This window comes from Malaya genurostris, chromosome 3, assembly GCF_030247185.1.
Source record: "Malaya genurostris strain Urasoe2022 chromosome 3, Malgen_1.1, whole genome shotgun sequence".
In the NCBI taxonomy this organism is placed as follows: Eukaryota; Metazoa; Arthropoda; class Insecta; order Diptera; family Culicidae; genus Malaya; species Malaya genurostris.
Window position 1 is genome coordinate 36868986 of NC_080572.1, and position 19387 is coordinate 36888372.

General features: G+C 40.3%; 1 protein-coding gene across 1 annotated transcript in view; it reads left to right on the top strand.

The window, feature by feature from the left end:
• Positions 1-19387, top strand: part of LOC131439440 (uncharacterized) — a 43542-nt gene that overhangs the window by 11178 nt on the left and 12977 nt on the right. The window contains exons 2-5 of the mRNA XM_058610440.1: positions 3855-11112; positions 14515-15035; positions 15102-15603; positions 15661-16558. Coding sequence (XP_058466423.1) covers positions 3855-11112; positions 14515-15035; positions 15102-15603; positions 15661-16558 — 9179 coding nt within the window. The remainder of the gene's footprint in view (positions 1-3854; positions 11113-14514; positions 15036-15101; positions 15604-15660; positions 16559-19387) is intronic.

Sequence of the window (19387 nt, forward strand, 5' to 3'; positions counted from 1 at the left end):
AATTAGATCCGAATTAGATCTATTGCCGATAATACTAAATTAGCCTGATAGTTACCAGAGAACCAAAAAAAAATACTCAATTCAAATAAATTTTTCAATGGAATGCAATTGAAATATTCAAATGACGTTTTCTCATAAGTTTAAGTTAAATGTTTCCGAATCGATTGGAATGTTTCCGAATCGAATTATATAAATCCATCAACAAATAACTGAGGTATGAGCGTTCAAAATTATGGCAGAAAAATGTTACGCGATTAGTTTTGCATGTTTTAATTTGACACCCAGCCTCGGGAAGCGAAGTGTAAGGCATTTTTAATGGCAAAATCGACCAACAATTTGCTAAATACATGGGATGTTTCAAAATAACCGATAACCATGCTGGTTCGGTTTTTCAATAGCTAGATGATATATAAGATATTCAAGCGAACACGAAGCGGTGTTGTGCAGACAGCAGGAAGTTTCACCAACACATAATGCAAAAGCGACAATCCAGCAAGTGAACGCATATACAATCCAGTCATCAGCTCACTGGACGAGCTACTTGTTTCATTCGCAGTCAAACATCAACTAGGCAAAGAAATATTGTGCAGCCTATATTTATAGATTTCTCTTCATACTATGCAGAACGATGTGGTGTTTTTTATGCATGACGCAAAGCCTCCTATGCCGAACAATAAGTTGACGTCATTTTGTAAAGCAGGGATTGGTGGATGAAAACATAGGTCGATTCCAACCATTTTTTCAATAGTATGCTATTGAAATACTGAAACGACGTCGTCATACATGTTTAAGTTAAAAGTTTCCGAATCGATTGGTTGTTAAATTATAACAATCCATCAACAAATGACCGAGTTATTAACGTTCAAAATTATGACACAAAAAGGTTACGCGGCTATTTTTGAAACTTTTAATTGACACCCGGCCCCGTATAGTGAAGAGTAAGGCATTTTTAATGCCAAAATCAATACAAAATATATTCACAAGCGATCTTAGTCAAGAAAAAAATAATCGTTGTTTAATCACAACTGATCTGACCTCTGCAAGTAATAATCATTATAATGGTAAGAAAAACCTGTTCAATCACAAAGCATGTTGTGTAGCTGATTAATTCACTTTATTTAGAGTTTGAATATCATACAAAGAAATAACAGAAATGCAGGTTTTGCTACACCAATTCAAACGCGTCATTCAAACACTGGGCCTGCTGTGTATTTGATACTTACCAAACCCTGCGCACCGGTTACTTCTATAAATTAAATTAATATTAAATGGCGTTTTATTGGGTTCAATCAAAATAGTGCATGAACATCATCATCAGCATCAACTAGCTGGAAGTAAAACACAGTTTTTTGTCGCTATAATCACTATTTGGTGTGAAATATTTTTTTTACTAATTTTGTATTGCGTATTGTTATTGTGCAGTGAAAGCTGTCAAATTTACAATATCAATTTGATTGCGATCCAAACAAATTATTTTTATAAATCATTCATCTAGCATTCATTTCCTTTCATCTAGTATTAATTTTATTGCGAAATTGAACATGAGGTTCATCAAACGAAAACATGTGTTGAAACTACGTAATCCATGCCGTAACGAAACCGGTACTTTATTCAACTCTGGTGATGCGAATTATTGATGTACACACATTTTCCATATTTTTAAAAGTCTCATCGATACGCGTTATTCTTAGTTATTCTAGATACCCGAAACCGAATCTTACCAACAATAATACTGAAAAAAATCAGCAAGACGGTAAAGCACCAACTTTAAAGATCCAATCAACCAAAGTAGAATCACCAAGGGAGTTTTTGGGAAAGTAGAAGCGTACTAGTTAACATCAAAAACTGAACTAGTTCGTTTGTTTATTATTTTGAAAGAGAATTGTAATAATATATAACAAGTTATAAATTCCCGTGGGATTACTTGTTACGCCCCTCATCGGGGGATCAACGATTTTACGATTTACGATTCGGGCCCTCCTGTCTGATCTTTCTCATATGTGATTTTCTTCCACAATGCTCAAAGCTGATCGAATCATCCAATGATTGATCTTACATAAATTAAGAATCGTTTCAGCTAAAAATCTCAACCGATTTTGTGTGATGACAAATCAGTACCGATTTTGATCGATGTGATTTAAAGATCACTGATCTTAAAAAGATCAGATCAGGTGTGATCTTTATTGAGAAAGATCTCAAGCGATCTTTTTCAGCAGTGATTTCGATTTGACGATTTTTGATTGTTGTTCATTTCACTTTTAAACTGATATTTTTGCCATGTGAAGTCAGCTTCAGTGAGAATCGCGTTTGCAAAAAATCATCACTGAACTTTTCTGAAGCGAGTTTTTGCCTTTCTCATATGAAAAGGCTATGCAATCACTGTGAAAACCGACTTTTTAACCGAGGCCCGGAGGGGCGAATGTCATATACCACCTCCGGTTCCGAAGATATAGGATGATATACACCAAAAAAAATGCACTCACTTTTTTCAGAGATGGCTAAACCGATTTTCACAAACTTAGATTCAAATGAAAGGCCTAATAGTGCCATAGCCTGCTATTGGATTTTATCTCGATCGGACCTTGGATTTTATTCGGACCGGACTATATGAAAATTAGAGAAAAAGTGTGCACTCAATTTTCTCTGAAATGGCTAAACCGATTTTCACAAAGTAATGTTCAAAAGAAAGGTCTTATAGTTTTCTAAAAATGTCTAGAACATTTTATTCGGATCTGACAGTTCCGGAACTAAAGCGTGATAAGTGCAAAATTATCAATTTCATTAGTATTTTTCACGAACGATAGTCAAAAACAGGTATAAATCCCATGAAACTGTCTGATAATATCTCCTAGTTTGCAGAGCTTGTTACTTAATTCAGCACTACTGGTCCCCCTTTTCCTGTTCCGGAAGCACCAAAATTGAGGAAGAAAAACTTCAAAAAAAGAACCGATTTTCACAAATCTTGATTTGAATTGAAGCTCATATTATCTTCAAAGCTACTGTGAAATTTAATCCGGATCCAACTTCCGGTTCCGCAGTTACAGGGCGATAAGTGTCAACGTTTTCAAATCGCCATATAGATTGAAAATATGTACAACGCCGAAATAAGAAGAAAAGGCAAAACGTGCTTCGCTCTATTTCGTGCACGCTATGAAGCAACGATTACGGATGTTTGCCACTGCTGTTTGATATTGGTAAAAGACGGTGCTGCGGTTGATAAAAATTTCAGCTATTTTATGATAAGTGCGACCGGAAGAATAAACGAATGTCATTGAATTCAAAATGATGATTAAAAACTGCAAAAAGGATCTCACTCGCTTTCCTTCAAGATGGTCAAATCGATTTTCACAAACTTATAAGTTCAAACGAAAAGTCTTACAGTTTCATACGGAATTCCTAAATTTCTCGTGGATACTACTTCCAGTTCTGGAACTACTGGGTAAACAGGATTTATAGAGTTTGTTAGATTAGGTCCAAACAAACTATTTTTATTCAATGAACAGTTGTTTTAGCGAATTCCACAGTAATATTTATGATGTTTTAAGTAATATGAGAAAGGCATCATTACACCACTAGGTGAATTAAAACAGGTTTTTGATCGATGATTTTTGTGTCTGAAAAGTACTTGTGCAAAATACAGTCGCGATTTTTGAAATTTGTGTTTTCCAACACTGGCTAGAGATCAATTTACTTTCAATCTAAGCTAAAGTTAGGTACCATCGATTTTTTCCATCTCTAGCGGTGCTCGCAATAATAATACCATAATCCACACCTTCATAACTTTTTTGATAATCCTTCAATCGCTTAATTTCCGTGTCTAGAAATATTTTATTGTTTCTCCTTTTCGTTTCTAGAAAAAGCCAAAGCGAAGCCTCCTGCTCCTACCACAGCTTCTCCGGGTCCGAATTTGTCCACTTCGTTGACTACGGAGGTTGACGAACAAGCCTCTGCCGTTGCCCCTTCGACCGCTTGCGTAAATGTCAGTTGCGAAATCAATGCTAGCAAACCTGCAACGCAGAGTTTGTTTCGGCGGAAAAAAGCTATCCCTGTTGCGATAGCGAAGAAAATTGCTCAACAAGAAAAACAGCGTCCAAATGTAGTAGCATTATCTTCGTCGTCGTTATCTGCTGTAAGTGATGTTATTGATCATATTTCCAAAGTGAAAGTGGAAGATATTACAGAACCAGATACCGGTGGTTCTAAATCCGTTGCTGGTGATTCAGTAGCAGCTGCCGATGTGGATATGCGTCCCGCTGCATTCCGCAGAATAAAACCAAAAGTTTCGATAAATATTGCACAGAGTCGACCGACAAAATCTATTCTAAAAAAATGTAGTTCAATTGAACGCACACCGGTTAGTGACCTGTCACAGGAGCGGACACCGGAAGCGCCCATTATTTTGGAGGACAATAATGAAGAAGAAAATCCTAGGATTGAAGTAGATCGAAGCGAAACTACGAAAACAGAAAATCAGGATAGCGTGAACGGTACTGCAGCAAATGTTGTGAACATTCAAGAGAATGTTATCGAAAAGGAAACTGACACGAGAAATGTATCGTTCGATAATGCATGCCAAAGTATAGGTTCAGTGAAATGTGAAGAAACTAGAATAAGCCCGAAATTTGTTAAGATTCCTCCCGAGGTGAGGATGTTACAAATGCAACGCTTGCGATCCAATCCTAATTGGATGCATAATGTTCCAGTAACCTCTCCAGAGAAGGTTGCAACGACTTCATCTCGAAGTAAAGAGTATGTTATTGTTGAAAAGTTTGAGATTAGTAAGCAAAATGATGATGTTCAGGAGTCTGTTGATGTTAATGTTCCTGAAGAAACCGGTCCGAAAGATGCTGTTGAGATCAGTAAAACTGATGATAATGTTGTTCAAAAACATCATGTGAGAGAAATTCGACGGATATCTAGGCTTCCTCCCAATTTGGCAATGAAATTAATGAACTGTGTTAATTCGGCGAAGAAGAAGAATCAGAACACAGTCAAAGATGCAGTGCTTGGTGCATCTAAAGTTGAGGAAGTGTCGTTAGAGACTAGTCAAGATCTGTCCGTACAACCCGTCGTAATTCGTCGAATATCGCCTCTACCAGCGGAATCAAATACTAGCAATGATGCTAATGTTTTGGAACGGGAAATAAATTCAGATTGTGGTGTAGCGAAGGATGATAAGAAATGTCAGCCTTTGATGATAGCGGCTGAAAACCAAAACTCTACGCTATCTCTAAAACCAACACAAACGATACGACGAATATCTCGAGTACCACCGAACGTTGCCGTCAAATTACTCAGCAGTGTCGCATCGGTGAATCGAGCTGCTACTTCGAAACTATCTGCTTTGCAGAAAACTGTGCCGGTCACAATGCAGAAGACGAAAGAGACAGATGAGGATGCTTCCGGTGAAATTAAACCGGATGTTACTGAAACAATCGAGATTCATTCATTAAAACTTGAGAGTACAGCAGTGCAACAGGAACGCGATCGAAAAGATGTAACACATCGTGAATTGGAAGAGATTTCGGAGGAGAAATCTAGATCATCCGTTTCCCCCACAGTACAATCAACAGACACAGGGCAACCGACGAAACCGAATCGCAAAGTTCATATTTTATCACAGGTCATTTTACCGACGGCATCCTACAACTTGGAGGAGCTTTTGGCGGGGAAATCAGCGGAAACAATCCCGTCCGGCAGGTTATCCCTGCCTCTGCCGATGCCTTTTCGTACGGCTATCAATGCACCAATTATAATGCCGGTACCGATAATCGACACTACAAAGGTGGAGGCGGGAATGGTTTCTGAGACGGTGGATACGGAGTTGTCGGTGTCGCGATCTATAGTTGAACAAAGCGTGAACCGAAATCAATGGACTGAAGACGAGAGTACCGTATCGGTGGATGCGCATAACATAACCGGTTCTACCAACAAAAAGTCGATGGAACCAAGTTCGACGAGTGATTGTTTCGGATCACGTCTAGTGAAGCCATATGGAGTAGGTTCTAACGTAAACTCAAATCCGACTAAAGATGAATTGGATGAGAGAGAAGCGTTGCGAGTAGAGAAAAGCTGTGCAAAGGGAGTGAGTATTGATAAGCAGGAACCTAGCCTGGGTAATCAGCAAACGTTGCAAAAACAGCACGAAGATTACCAACATCAGCATCCAGTTCCATCTGTTATGAAAACTCATCAACCCCAGTTAGGGCCCAATTCTCGCCTACAATCTCAGCCGCAACTGATACCAGCAACGTACCATCGTGCCCCTTCGTACCTCAATCAACCGGTTACACTATACACCCGGGCGTATGCCAATCCGCATCAAATGATTATAAATCCGGCCAGTCATAAGCAATCACATCATACGCAGCAACAACAGATTCCACGTCATCGTCCGATTCTTCAACCCACACAGTTTGTACTGGTACACTCGAGGACCCCATCAGCTAATGCAACACCTAATACGTCGTCTCTAGCATCGCAACATCGCCTGATGGTTCCTCCAGCTTCAGTTTACAATCACCAGTTTCCCGGCGGACACAATCAACTTATTGTTCCTGCGCCACGTTTCATGATTCCTCCTGATAGTAGAAACACTCTCTCCGGACCTAGGCCACATCAACAACAACAACAACAACAACAAAATCAACTGTTACATCAGCAGCATCCGTCCACGCGACATGTCGTACCAACTATCTCTCCACGGGGACACGCTTTTCAACCAGTTGATCGAACTCCTTCGTCCATTCATCATCATCATAATTATCAGCAACAGCCGTCGCCACCGCCAACACCGCTGTCACAGCAACCTGCTCGAGTTATTCCGAAGATTATCATCGACAGCAGTTTGGTAGAAAATGACCGTCCTAAACAGACAGGCTCTAACAGTTCCGCGCAGTCAACACCAGATATGGGACAGGAGTTGAAAAACTTCTCAGCTTGCTCTCAACTAATTAAAAATAAACTCCGGGAAAAATTGCGTGCGAAAATATTTCAAAAAGAACGTGCCGACGCTATGGTGATTTCGGCACCAGTCAGCATCCCTACGCCGCAACTCAAACCGGCTGTGCAACAAAAAGTAGTACCACTATCGTTTCGTCCTACGTCGCAGCATACGCGGCAGCCACCACCACGAGCGCGAGTCGTCTATCATCCGGAAGACTTTAATCAATCCTCGGTACAAATGGTGCGGGTGCAAGCTGCACCGAAACTTCCCGCGCAAGCACAACGTCATCCTATCAAGCAGTTCGTGTATGGACATGGGAAAAAAATTTATCTGACTAAAATCAGCATTTCGAAGCCGGTGCATTCATCGCAAAGTACCTCTCAACCAGCACCATCTGTCCAACCAGTTTCAACGCATAACAGCCCGAATATACCGTTGTATCTGAGAAGTCCTTCCAAAACCCACCATCTGTACGATGACATCTTTCATGGCTACCCCCAGTCTACCATCAAACACGAAATGCGAGAGTTTCAACGATTCCGAAGCGCGATGGAACAATTGGAACGAAATATGAGCCCGGAAACAACGGCCCCAAGTACAAGCACGAGTGACCCGACGACAGTTACTACGGCTGGACCGCAACGAGAAACCTTCATCATAACCGAGTTTGATGTCACTGCCGGTCCATCGGATAGGCTCTGTCAGGAAGTGAAGGAAACGGTCGTAAAGCATGAAAGTGGAATGCCACCTAAAATCAGCGTTCGACGAAAGACTTTCGTGGTGGACGATTCCGATTGTGAAATACGAACCGATCAATTGCCACGGATCGACGAAACTTCGAAAGGTGAAACAAAAGACGAGATAAAACCCGAAGTAGCACAGGAAGCCACCACAGCTCGACTGCTGGTGGATGAGCAGGATAGAGATTCTTTCAGCAGCTGCAGCGAGATGGACAAAACGGATGAGGATTTGGCGCGGGATATACTTGCAATAGTGCAGAAGGAACGCGAAATACTTAAGATAGATTCTCCGGAACGGGAAGTGAAGAAAGTTAAACGCAGAAAGAAGAAACGGAAGCATCGGAAGAAGAAGGCGAAAGACTGTAACAAACAGTTACTGAATCTGCTTATGAAGCATGTAAATCACGAAACGTTGATAGCTGAGATTTTATCGGCACAACAAAAGCAAATACAGTCCGTTGAAACTTGTGATGACGAAGAAGAGTCGCAAGAAGAACCTAAACACAATGTTGAACAGAAGGTAGAGAAATCAGAGATGGAAATTTTTGATCAGCACGAATCAACAAACGACTCGTTAATATCTGACATCGAGGAAGATGAATCTGACACCGACATTTTTGCAGAGATTTTGAAACCATTCCGTACAGATCGAGAACAATCACAAATTCCGAATCAAGAGCAGCAAGTTCAACCTAACGTTGATTATCCTGTCACAACAGCTTCTTCTTCATCTTTTTCTTCTATTCTGAAGCCTACTGTTTTTCACGAACGAATAATAATTCCTGCTTCCGGAGAGTTCATCTGTGATAAAAATGCCTTTCCCGAAATCGAAGGTAGGCCAAATGTAACACCAACTGCTTCTAGAATGCCCAAACGAAAACTAAAACCTATTCTTGTTTCACGTACAAAAATAAGAAAGATTAGCCCTGTTCCAACGTTCGATACGACGAATGTAGCCAATGAAGAATCTGTTCGTCGATTGTCTTCGCCGGTTGCGGCTTGCGAGTCTACTGATTCATTTTCTGATAGAAATGATTCATCTTCCTGCCAAGAACCTATTGTGGGGGTAAAACCAATCACTGTGAATGAAAATGAGAAGACTGTTGTGACTGGTGCTACCGGAAGTGTCATAGAGGAACCAACAAAATACGTAAAACCATTTATTCGAGAAATTGTCAACGATTGGGATTCGGAAGGAGCAGCGGATGACGGAACGAAACACGCAATGGGTGAATGTTCAAGGCCGAGGGAAATAGACATTCCTTGTCATATTACAAAGGAAGATATGCAGCAGCAGAAAATACCCTCATCACCTTTAAGTGATCTATCTATTCCTGATTCATCCGCCAACGCATCCATTGAATGTATTTCATTAGAAGGAACTACAGAAGAGAGGCATACTAAGCCAGTTTCGATAATCAAACAACGCGTATTGGAAACAGATTTACAAATGGCTTTATCTCAAGATGATGATTGTTATAATTCTCTCACCGTGTCAAGGACTCCTCCTCGAGCAGTTGCAGCAATGAAAACCTCAGATAATGTGCTTACGGACATTTTGAGAGATTGGGATTCTCCTGTAAGAGCACAAGAATCTTCACAACTTATAGCGAGAGTTTTATTGGACAGAATCGATACCACAAGGTGCGAAAATTTCGAGGGTGTAGAAACATCTTCAACTCCGAATGCGGTGAATTCAGCTTACGTCTGCCCGAAACCAGACTCTAACTCTACACCAGAAATTCCTGACCTGCCCAGTGATATTGACAACATTCCGCCGACGGCAGAAGTGCAGGATCAGCTATCCAATAAAACTCGAAGTGGCTGTCATTCCAATGAAAAAGAAAATCTTGCTGTTGATTCAATCGAAATGGGCAGCAAAATGAAGTCTATTGATCAAATCAAAACAATGAATGTGATAGGAATTAAAAGTAACATTTCACAATCTTCGAAACATGTTGATCCAAATCAATCGAAGGGAAAACTTCGTAAAAAATCTGTTTTCTTTGAAGATTCGGTAAAAGATCACGTTGAACGACAGGAGAAACCTGCTGGCAGGGTTCTACGCAGTCGGCCGAAGTCTATTTTCTCGGAAAGTTCTAAACTGGACGAAACTGTTCAAAGGCAAGCAATAGAATCCCAATCGGTTGCAATGGAAAACCCGACGACTCAAGAGCAAATATCACCGGAGAATAGTCAGCGCATCGCAACGGAGTCCGAGAGTCACGAAAACGTGGTGGAAGCAGGGGGTAAAGCTAGCGCCGAAAATCGAGCAGAACCCGAGCAACGGTCAACCAAATCTACCCCGTTTATTTCCAATCGCGTTCCAATTCCGATATCCTCCGAAGACGAAGACAATGTCCCGTCAGCTAAACGCCGGAAAGTGCTTCGTAAGAAGCGATCCAGCACCCGTAAAAGCACCGTTCGCGATCTCAATGCCAACCGACGTCTTTTTAAAAGTGTTCATAAAACTTCCTCAACTGCAGATGATCCACACGAAGAATCGCATACGGACTTCATCATCAAAACCGAACCGGAGGAAATCCAGGAATATCCAGAGCAATCTATGCTATACGACGCGTTTGGTCCCACACCCAACCAGCAAGAGCAACAACCATCGGGACGTATACTTTCGATAGTTACCGTACAGAATAACCAAGTGGTTCATACTGAAGATTTTAACACATCGGTCGCCTCCGAAACACAACATTTTCCAACAGCTCCATTCGGAACGACGGATCAGCAATCGGCGGCATTCGCTATCTCGACACCAAACGAGCATGTTTTCGCTACTCCGCAACCAGTCAAAAAACGGAAACGCCGTACCAAACAAGAAATGGAAGCTGATCGACAAGTCAAGCTGGAACAAAAATGTAAAAAAATGTCTCGATATAATAAGGTTTCCAATGAGTGTCTGAATTCATCAAAAGCACTGGTAACGGATTTCGAGTGCGCAAACTGTAAACAACAGATTATGGCAGTCGAGTGGAATGCCCATTATGCCCATCACAATGGACTGACTTACCGAACCGGAATAGATCCGGCACTGGATCTGCAGGATGAGGCTAGTGCCGCACAAATCGTGACCCGTTTCATGAAAAGTCGCCGACTGGCGTCGCTCAAGTGCGACAAATGTGGTATTTCGAAGAAATCTGCCGTCGGTCTAATTTCGCACCAGCTAATTTGTGGTCTCACTGTCGAGCAAATTGAAGCTAGCAAGATATCGTGTGAACACTGTAAACGAAAAATGCTTGCAGTGAGTTTGTCGGCCCATTTGCTAAGTTACTGTCCCGTGCTGAAGAAAATACAAAAGGAAAAGCTACGGGCAGAAGCGAATCAGAATGCCGAATCAGAAGCCGAAGAACAGATCATTGTCGTAAACCCAATGAACCAACGGGGACGGACGAAACGGAAAGCGACGACCAAGTAAGTATCATTTGTCATCCATTAGCGGCTCATACAAGTGATCATATTATTGTCAATAATCAGCATTGTCAATTACCATCCTGATGACATGCCCAGTCCATCTCTGTACGAGCGTTCTGTGCAAGGTCAATGTCGTGCGGTGGCGTACTTTACTCGAAGAGCTTTTTTGAGTCCAAAGTACGCACGATTCGCTGCTAAAATACGCATTTGAATTTCTCTGCTGGTACCATTATCGGCGGTCACCAATGACTCCAAATTCACTTAGTGTTTCTTTAATAGAGTCTCTTCCTTTCATGTACTTTGTTTTCGACGCATTTATAATCAGGCCGATGTTTCTAATTTTGGAATGTTTGTTTCCATCGTCTTCTGAAAGTTTCGTGTCACAATGTCAACGTCGTCAGTTAAGCCGAAAAGCAGTACGGAAGATCTAACCTATCTTGACGATTATTGTTCTTCGAATCGCACCTTCCAAACAAGAAACAGGAGAGTCTATCATCTTGCCGTCTCTTCGAGAGTCGAAGGGAATCGAGATCGTCCTAGATACTCGATAGCTGTTCTCGTTAAGCCTGTCCTAATCCCCTGTCTCGCCGGAGCTTGGTTACTACCGCGTAAGGCGGTAGCACCCAACCGGTCATCATAATACACACGTGGTGGCATGAGATAGAGACTTGTGAGTGACGACTCACCATTTTACGACCAACTTAGATTATAACATATACAATAACGCAGATGGTCACTCCAATGCAAGTCACAGCAATGTTAGTTCGCCTCTTATTCCTACTAGTGTCCGAGGAATTCTCTGCATAACAGTGTCACAGGAGAGAACTGATGTTAGTAGGATGAGAAAATGATCAGGATTCATCGTTCAAGTGCAGCCGATCACGAAATAAAATTATGCGAATATTCTACAAAAATGGAAAAGACAACTTATTTCTAATAGGCGTCTAATTTGCAATACCTGAGCTATAACAGTATATTTTTAATGAAATGTTGTTTTTAAATATATTTTTTTGCTTTTTAATCTCTAAGCAGCCTATAGAAAGTATGGTATTGTCTTAAGTGACGACCATTTAATTATAAGCTACTAATACGACAAAAAAAAACGATGGATTTATGTCTATTTAAATTCATGTGTATTTATTAATTTATTTTTCCAACGAACCTTCCTGTATGAACAACTCTCGGTCTAGTTGAATGATCTTCGAGAATGAACAATTGTATGTTTGTCTCCGAGCGAAATCCTATGTTCTATAATTACTCTCATCCTAAAAATTCCAAGACAAATTTGGTGTTGAACTTGTCCTGTCTTGATTTACTACTAAATAAAAGCCCTAGTAGATTTCAACTTAAGATTAGTATTATTAATATTTATTCAATTTAAGATGTCTGAACCATATAGCACTCAAACATCGCCATTCGAATGAGCCGAGACCCACTCCGACTACATAGTACGTATTTCTTCTGCTTGCTGTTCCTTTTATCGCACCTTTTATCAACATAGCTTATTTCGTAAGAAGAGTGTGTTCTCTTACAACGAAATCACTGTAGTTCCTCTCACGTTGAAAGTATTTTTTTGTGTGTGTCACATCTTCCGATAGGAACAACTGTAAGGTTACCAGGATGCATCCCTCGTCGGACAGCAGTTTTATTTGAGGAAACTAGTTTAACCTAATTTTCCTACCATTGTTTGGAGTGTATATATAACTATGGATCTAATTACCGGAAATTCAACGATGCGTGTGGTATGTGCATTGTTTTGTCTAAGTGATCTGGTTCTTTGGTTAACAACAATGTTTTAGTCAATGAGTGAACTTATGGCTTTCGAATGGTAGGATCTTATTTTCCATTGGAAAGTAGGCTGATCAAAATTGAATGTTGTTTGAATCGTTTTGCTTTCAAGTCTTTTAGCATGAATTGACCTAAAAGCTTAAAAAATATCTGTCAACATCGCTTCTTTTTTAATGAGATTTAATCGAATTGATAATTTTCCAACGTATATTCGTAATTTTATCCCTTTTACTTGCACTATAAAATTTCAATATTGGTTCTCGTTGTAGTTGTTATACTTCAAAACTCGTTGAGACTTAAACAACAGCAACAAAATAAAGTTTATTTATACCACTCGGTAGTGTTTTTAATTCAAGGTGCTTGGCGAAAATATAGAAACTCATGAACGAAAGCTAACCCAAATGTCCTAAAATGTCAAGCGGCGTCCTGATTTGACATCACCTCACGTCACGAATGAATCGTATATCATCCCAGCTATCTTGAACGAGCGTCGCACGAATCAGTCTAATCAGCTTTGTCGGAAAGCCATGTTCTAATAGAACTGCTACAACTCGTTTCGTTTCACTGAGTTCTACGCTGCATTGAAATATACAAGCAGGTGATGAGTCCGCAATTTGTGTCGCAAAGTGAACATCTCGGTCCGTCGTTGAACGTCCTTCTCGAAAACCGCATTCATTGTACTCGGCGACAAAGGATTCTGCCAAAGGAGGCAGTTTGCTGAACAGAACTTTAGAATATAGGAGTAGTATGTCTCGATATGGCCTTTTTGTAGATAGGGCATGTGAGACAGAGCAAAGGTATTACCTCTCCTTTCCAGTTCATTCCGATTAGTTTGGCTGGTATCCCGTCCTTCCCCCTCCCCGTGTCCTTTCCGTTTTTAGCTGTCTAACCGTTTTTCGTTTTTCGTCTAGCGTGGTCTATTACCCTCAATCCTCATTCCGTTCGCGCTCTTTTCTCTCGGTTGCTGGTTCAACCACCTGACAACCACTGATATTTGAACGGTCAACAAATTGCCGTCCCGGTCGTTGATCATAATCGTCGCAAAGAAGCTTCTTTCGCAGCAAAACAGTTCTCTTTTTTGCAAGCATTCTCTCGTTGTGCTCACGTTTCTTAAGCCGGTGCGATTTTTGCTCAGCTGATAGTGTGATCGTGATTTTGACAATACTAATGATAGCGTGATGTAAAACGGTCGTGCGCATTCAAATGGAAATGACGTACTGATTAAGGATTGACAATCGCCCTTATTCTGAATAACGTCGTATCGTTTTTTCCCTCGTATTTCATTTGTATTCCCCATAACGCTAGCAAAATCAAAGGTAGCTATGATTCGATCGAACCACATTTGATCGAATAATCAATATGTCGTTATTAAGAATAAGGGCGAATATTCGCCCTTATTCTGAATAACGTCGTATCGTTTTTTCCCTCGTATTTCATTTGTATTCCCCATAACGCTAGCAAAATCAAAGGTAGCTATGATTCGATCGAACCACATTCGATCGAATAATTAATATGTCGTTATTAAGAATAAGGGCGAATATTATTGTCTCGTGTAAGGGCCCCTCGGAGCCGATATTCACCAGTATATTTAATTTGAAAAATTGATCATTCTAGAGCCGAAAGGAAGATTCAATATATTACTTGCGGTAATCAAATTGTTCATGTGACGAAATCTGCCGTTACCGAGGGATGCAAAGCAACCTGGGACGTTGAATTTCGCAAGACCCAGAAGGCTTCGTGTGTGTTTAAGGACTGTGATTTCACCGGAAACACAGAAACGGAAATGCACCAGCATCACCTGCTGTGTACGTCAACCAGCGAACGATACGAGTGTAAAAACTGCCAATATCAAGCGAACAAGATGCAGCAATTGATGAAGCATATAAATCTGAAGCACAGAGATGATTCAATGAACCCACTTGATAGTAGTGGCACGGATGCGAAGATCAGTTCGGAATCGTCGGAAGACGAGAATGATATAGCTGATGGTGAAAGAGTGACAGAAGATGAGAATGGGACTGAACTAGTGAAGAAATCTAAAAAACGTCCCAAGCCCAAAGGAACTCATAAATCCAAAGCAGTGACGCTGTCTGGGAGAGATTTGTTCAACGAAGAAAGCGATGTCTACCGAGAAAGTAAGTAGCTGTATTTTTGGACTCAGAGAGACAAAAATCAGTAACATTCGATTCATTTTTTTTCAGTGGTATTGGATGAATTACTTGAGCTACGCTTGTCGAAAAAAGAATTCTTTGTTACGTCACGAACATGGACAGAGGAATTCCGCCAGCAAAATTACTCCCGCAGTATGTTGTTTTCGGATCTACGACCTGATTTAGATGTTCGGTTATTTCCGTCGGACTGGATTACAGATTACATTCCAAAGTGCGCTAAATCTTTGAGGTTCACCATGCGTAATACTAACCTATACAATGCACCAATTCAAGTGAACGATTACACCGATAAGTGGCAACAGTTGGATACGTTCAGTGGTCAGGTCCGTGGAACAGATTCGTTGTTCTTCGTTGGAGGACCAGTGATAGCGTTGGATTGGTTGCCCGTGGTCGATGGACGCGATCGTGCCGAACGACAAATTTTGGCAGTGGCCTGCAAAAATGATTTCGACGAGTTTCACCTAGCGAATCGTATTACACCGCGCAAGTGCCTTATACAGATCTGGGACGTAGGATATTTGAACAACAGCAGGTAATTGTCAAAAGAAAAAAAACAACTTTCGGAGAATCAATGCAATGTTCTTTGCAGCCTATCGCATAAGGCGGAAAACTCAAATCCGGAGCTAATGTATTCCATAGCGTGCAATTTTGGTCCAGTGTGGAGCTTGAAATTTTGTCCTAGCGGATGTTCTAACTCTGTAGAAGCCGGCGATGAGTACAATCGTCTAGGATTACTAGCAGCTACTGGTTCCGATGGCGATGTGTACATTTTTTCATTAATAAAAAACTACGGTGATCTGATTTCGAACAACTATCGAATAATACAATTGAAACCAGTGCTACGCTTAACTTTGACGGCGATCAATAGTGCCGATTCCCAATATGAAGGTCATACCGTGGTTAAACTATCGTGGTCGAAAAGTAAATATCATACGATCATTGCTGCCGGATATTCTAACGGTACAGTAGCGGTATGGAATCTTAGTTCAAAATCACCACTCCTCACCGGTGTAAAAGACGGATGTCCATATTTATGTCCTGTTCATCGAGTGTACACACCGGATTCCTGCATCACAGCCCTGGACATACACTATACGGAAGAAAGTCGGTATCTTTTAGTATGTAATGCAGATAGGAAAATTCAAGTCTACGATCTACACACCGGTTATCTTCCGGTAGAAGTTTGTAACCTGAACGCCCGTAGTAAAGTGACGGCGGCCTGCTGGAATATTCATTTCCCCGTAATTGCGCTAGTTTTCGATGATGTGTACGCAATTGACCGATGTGCTCTAACTTTACATCAAACTCGGGAAATCGGGGTCCGACTATGTCCACTTTACACTATTGCAGCTGAAGCTACCGATATGAGTGCCAACGATTGGCTCTCGAATCACGTCATCGGGACAGACGGAGGTGACGTATTATGCCATCAGCCCATAGCGTTTGTACATCATATGGCACAGAAGAATACTCAGCAGAGTAAATATGTAAGTAGAAGTCGATGTCAGGGATGAGTGAATCGTTTCACCGAAGATCAATTCACTGGGAAAAATAGAGGAATCAGTTGCATGTTATTTACAAGTTTTGACGTTTTTGAATATTCCACATTTAGATGATATAACAAAAGAATTTGATTTGCTGATGGCAAGAAATTTTCAAAAGACTTCAACTAATCATCAAATTTTGATGCTCGAGTTTAGAATAAGATAGTCACTGCCAACGATATGCGCAGCTGCTACGTTCAATAGTAGCAAAGACATCATATTAACAAGATATCCAGCTCTCACATTTCCCGAACAAATCATTGGCAACATCCTTTTTTGCGACCATGGCGCCCTCAGGCGAGTCCGCATCGAATCACGTACATAGAAGTAGGGGAGAGAAATGTCAAATTCGTGCGCGCCAAAACAGCAGGGTTGCGCACCCATACAATTGATATGATATGTAGAATAAGATGCCGTGCGATGGCGTTGCTGAACTGAAGATTGACTTCGCTCCAAGCTGACAGGGTCTGATACTGGATAAGTAGCTGCTTTGTTCATTTTCGGTCACGGGTTTCGACAATGTCACGAGTTGAAAATGTCATGACATTTTCATAACGGCACTGTCATATTCGCTGTGACCGATCTGTTGCGATAAATTGAATGCGAACGGCGGTGTTTTCATTACAGGTTCAATTTCGGCTTTGAAAAAATTCAATCACAAAGCTAGTTTCTGCAGATGTTTCAAAAATGTTACAACTATTTACTTAAATACACGAAGTATCAGGAGCGCAGCTTTTGCCTTTCTAGTATGACACAAAGGCAAGAAATCTTACAGCAGAGACAATAAATTTTGAGCTCCTATTACTTTACAATTCTGGTTCATGCTAAACGGGGTTTAATGGAAAAAGTGCCTTGAAGTGAATCAACCAACTGAAAATAAAACAAAATCACCCGAATTGCCAAAGCGAACCCATCATCCAAATTCTGGAAGTCAAAGCATTTACTTTGCTTTTTTCACTGAACCGCTTCCTTCCAACGGGAGAACAGAGAAACAAAACACGTAAGTATACAGCAAAAAACCCTCAGCACTGGGAAGCAAGACTTTTTTGTGCATGCCCCCCTACAGCTCATGAGAATCGACATAAAACGAGTTTCAAAGTTGAACCTTGTTGGCGACTGTCTCTCGAAAGTTGTTGAATTTGGAAGGAGCGACTGTTTATTGTGGCTAGCCATTTTCAGATTGAAAGGAGTAGAACAGCTGTCGATGAGAGCAAACGGCGACATTCACGAGAGAAAATGTCATGAGACTTATGACATTTTTCATCTGCTACAGTCACGGCGAAGTACAATCGACGACTGCTGTTATTTGTGCGGTTTGACTGTCTGCTGTTTCGTGTCATTTTCAGTACCGTTCGCAACCCTGGCTGCCACACGATGTGTTCATTCAATTTATTTTGTGAGGTTGTGTCGTTGGCCACCGTTTCAGCTCAGGACTAACGATCGACCAATAATAGAGATACAAGTAGGGTAACCAGTCACGTATCCTGCTGTAAAAGGCACACCGAGAACGGTACACCCTTTATCTAACCTTCATTAGTCATCTCATAAACGAAAACCATTAGTTAGACTGAAATCTGTTGTATATGTACGATAAATTGTCTTCAAGAGTAAAATGAAATCAGGAGCATTTGCTTCCAGTTTTCGCGTCGCTATAAAAGCAGTATTGAACAATTTTCGAACTACTTTTTCTGCAGTATTGCTTCGCATAACCGAAGTAAGGTATTCGATTTTATCACAATTCATTGATTGAAAGTCGAGTTATCGGTAAAATAACATGGTGACTCTACTAATGAGATGACTATTGGTACATTAACCCTAGTTAGAATCTGTTAGTATAGAAATAGTAACTTAATATTACGATGTTTGCTTATGGAATACATGTATGGAATACATGTATATGTGTGTATGTATGTATGTGTGTGTATATGTGTGTATATGTGTATGTATACATGTATCTATGTACAATATACATTACATAAAAACTACAACTAAATCCATAAGACACAAATATGTAACACACATTATAACAATAGTTTTATATAATCTATTTAAATCTGCACAAAAAAACAGTGACCAAGTGGGCACTATAGCCTAGGAACGTCTGTGTGTTGATTTAAAATAGAAGCTCGTAGAAGCAAATCTTATCATGGGTCCAGTGTAGAACTGAAGCAAGGGACTGCTGCAAAAAAAATTGTGACAACTTATAAAAAAATTTAGTAAAATTTTTGTGATGCGCTCTGAACAAAAAATGGATAATTAAAAAAAAAAAACAAATGAAAAGCAAAGAAAGGCGCAAATCCGTTTAATGTACAATACATTTTAACCCTTTCACAACCATAAAATGTGCAGGACGAAATATGTCAGTACAAGACAATATTTTAGCTATATGGGGTGTAAATTAAGAGAATATTACCAGAAAAACATAGCAATGTGAAAAAGTTTACTATAATTTCATGGGAAATATTTTTCCCTATGATTCTTAGAAATAAATATAAGAAGAGTTGGGTTTAATATATCGTAATTTAGTTTATTGCTTTAATTATAGTAAAATATATAGTTAGTTATGACATTCTACGAAACGATCTCATGTACTTGTGGACGTTGCACATAACATACACTGAAGTCTTTTTTTATGCGAATTTACGTACCGCATAAAAAAACCGCATAACTCTGAAAATTCGCATAAAAAACAGCATAACACTGAAACTTCGCATAAAAAAACCGCATAGCTCTGAAACTTCGCATAAAAAACCGCAAAAAGGAAACCGCATA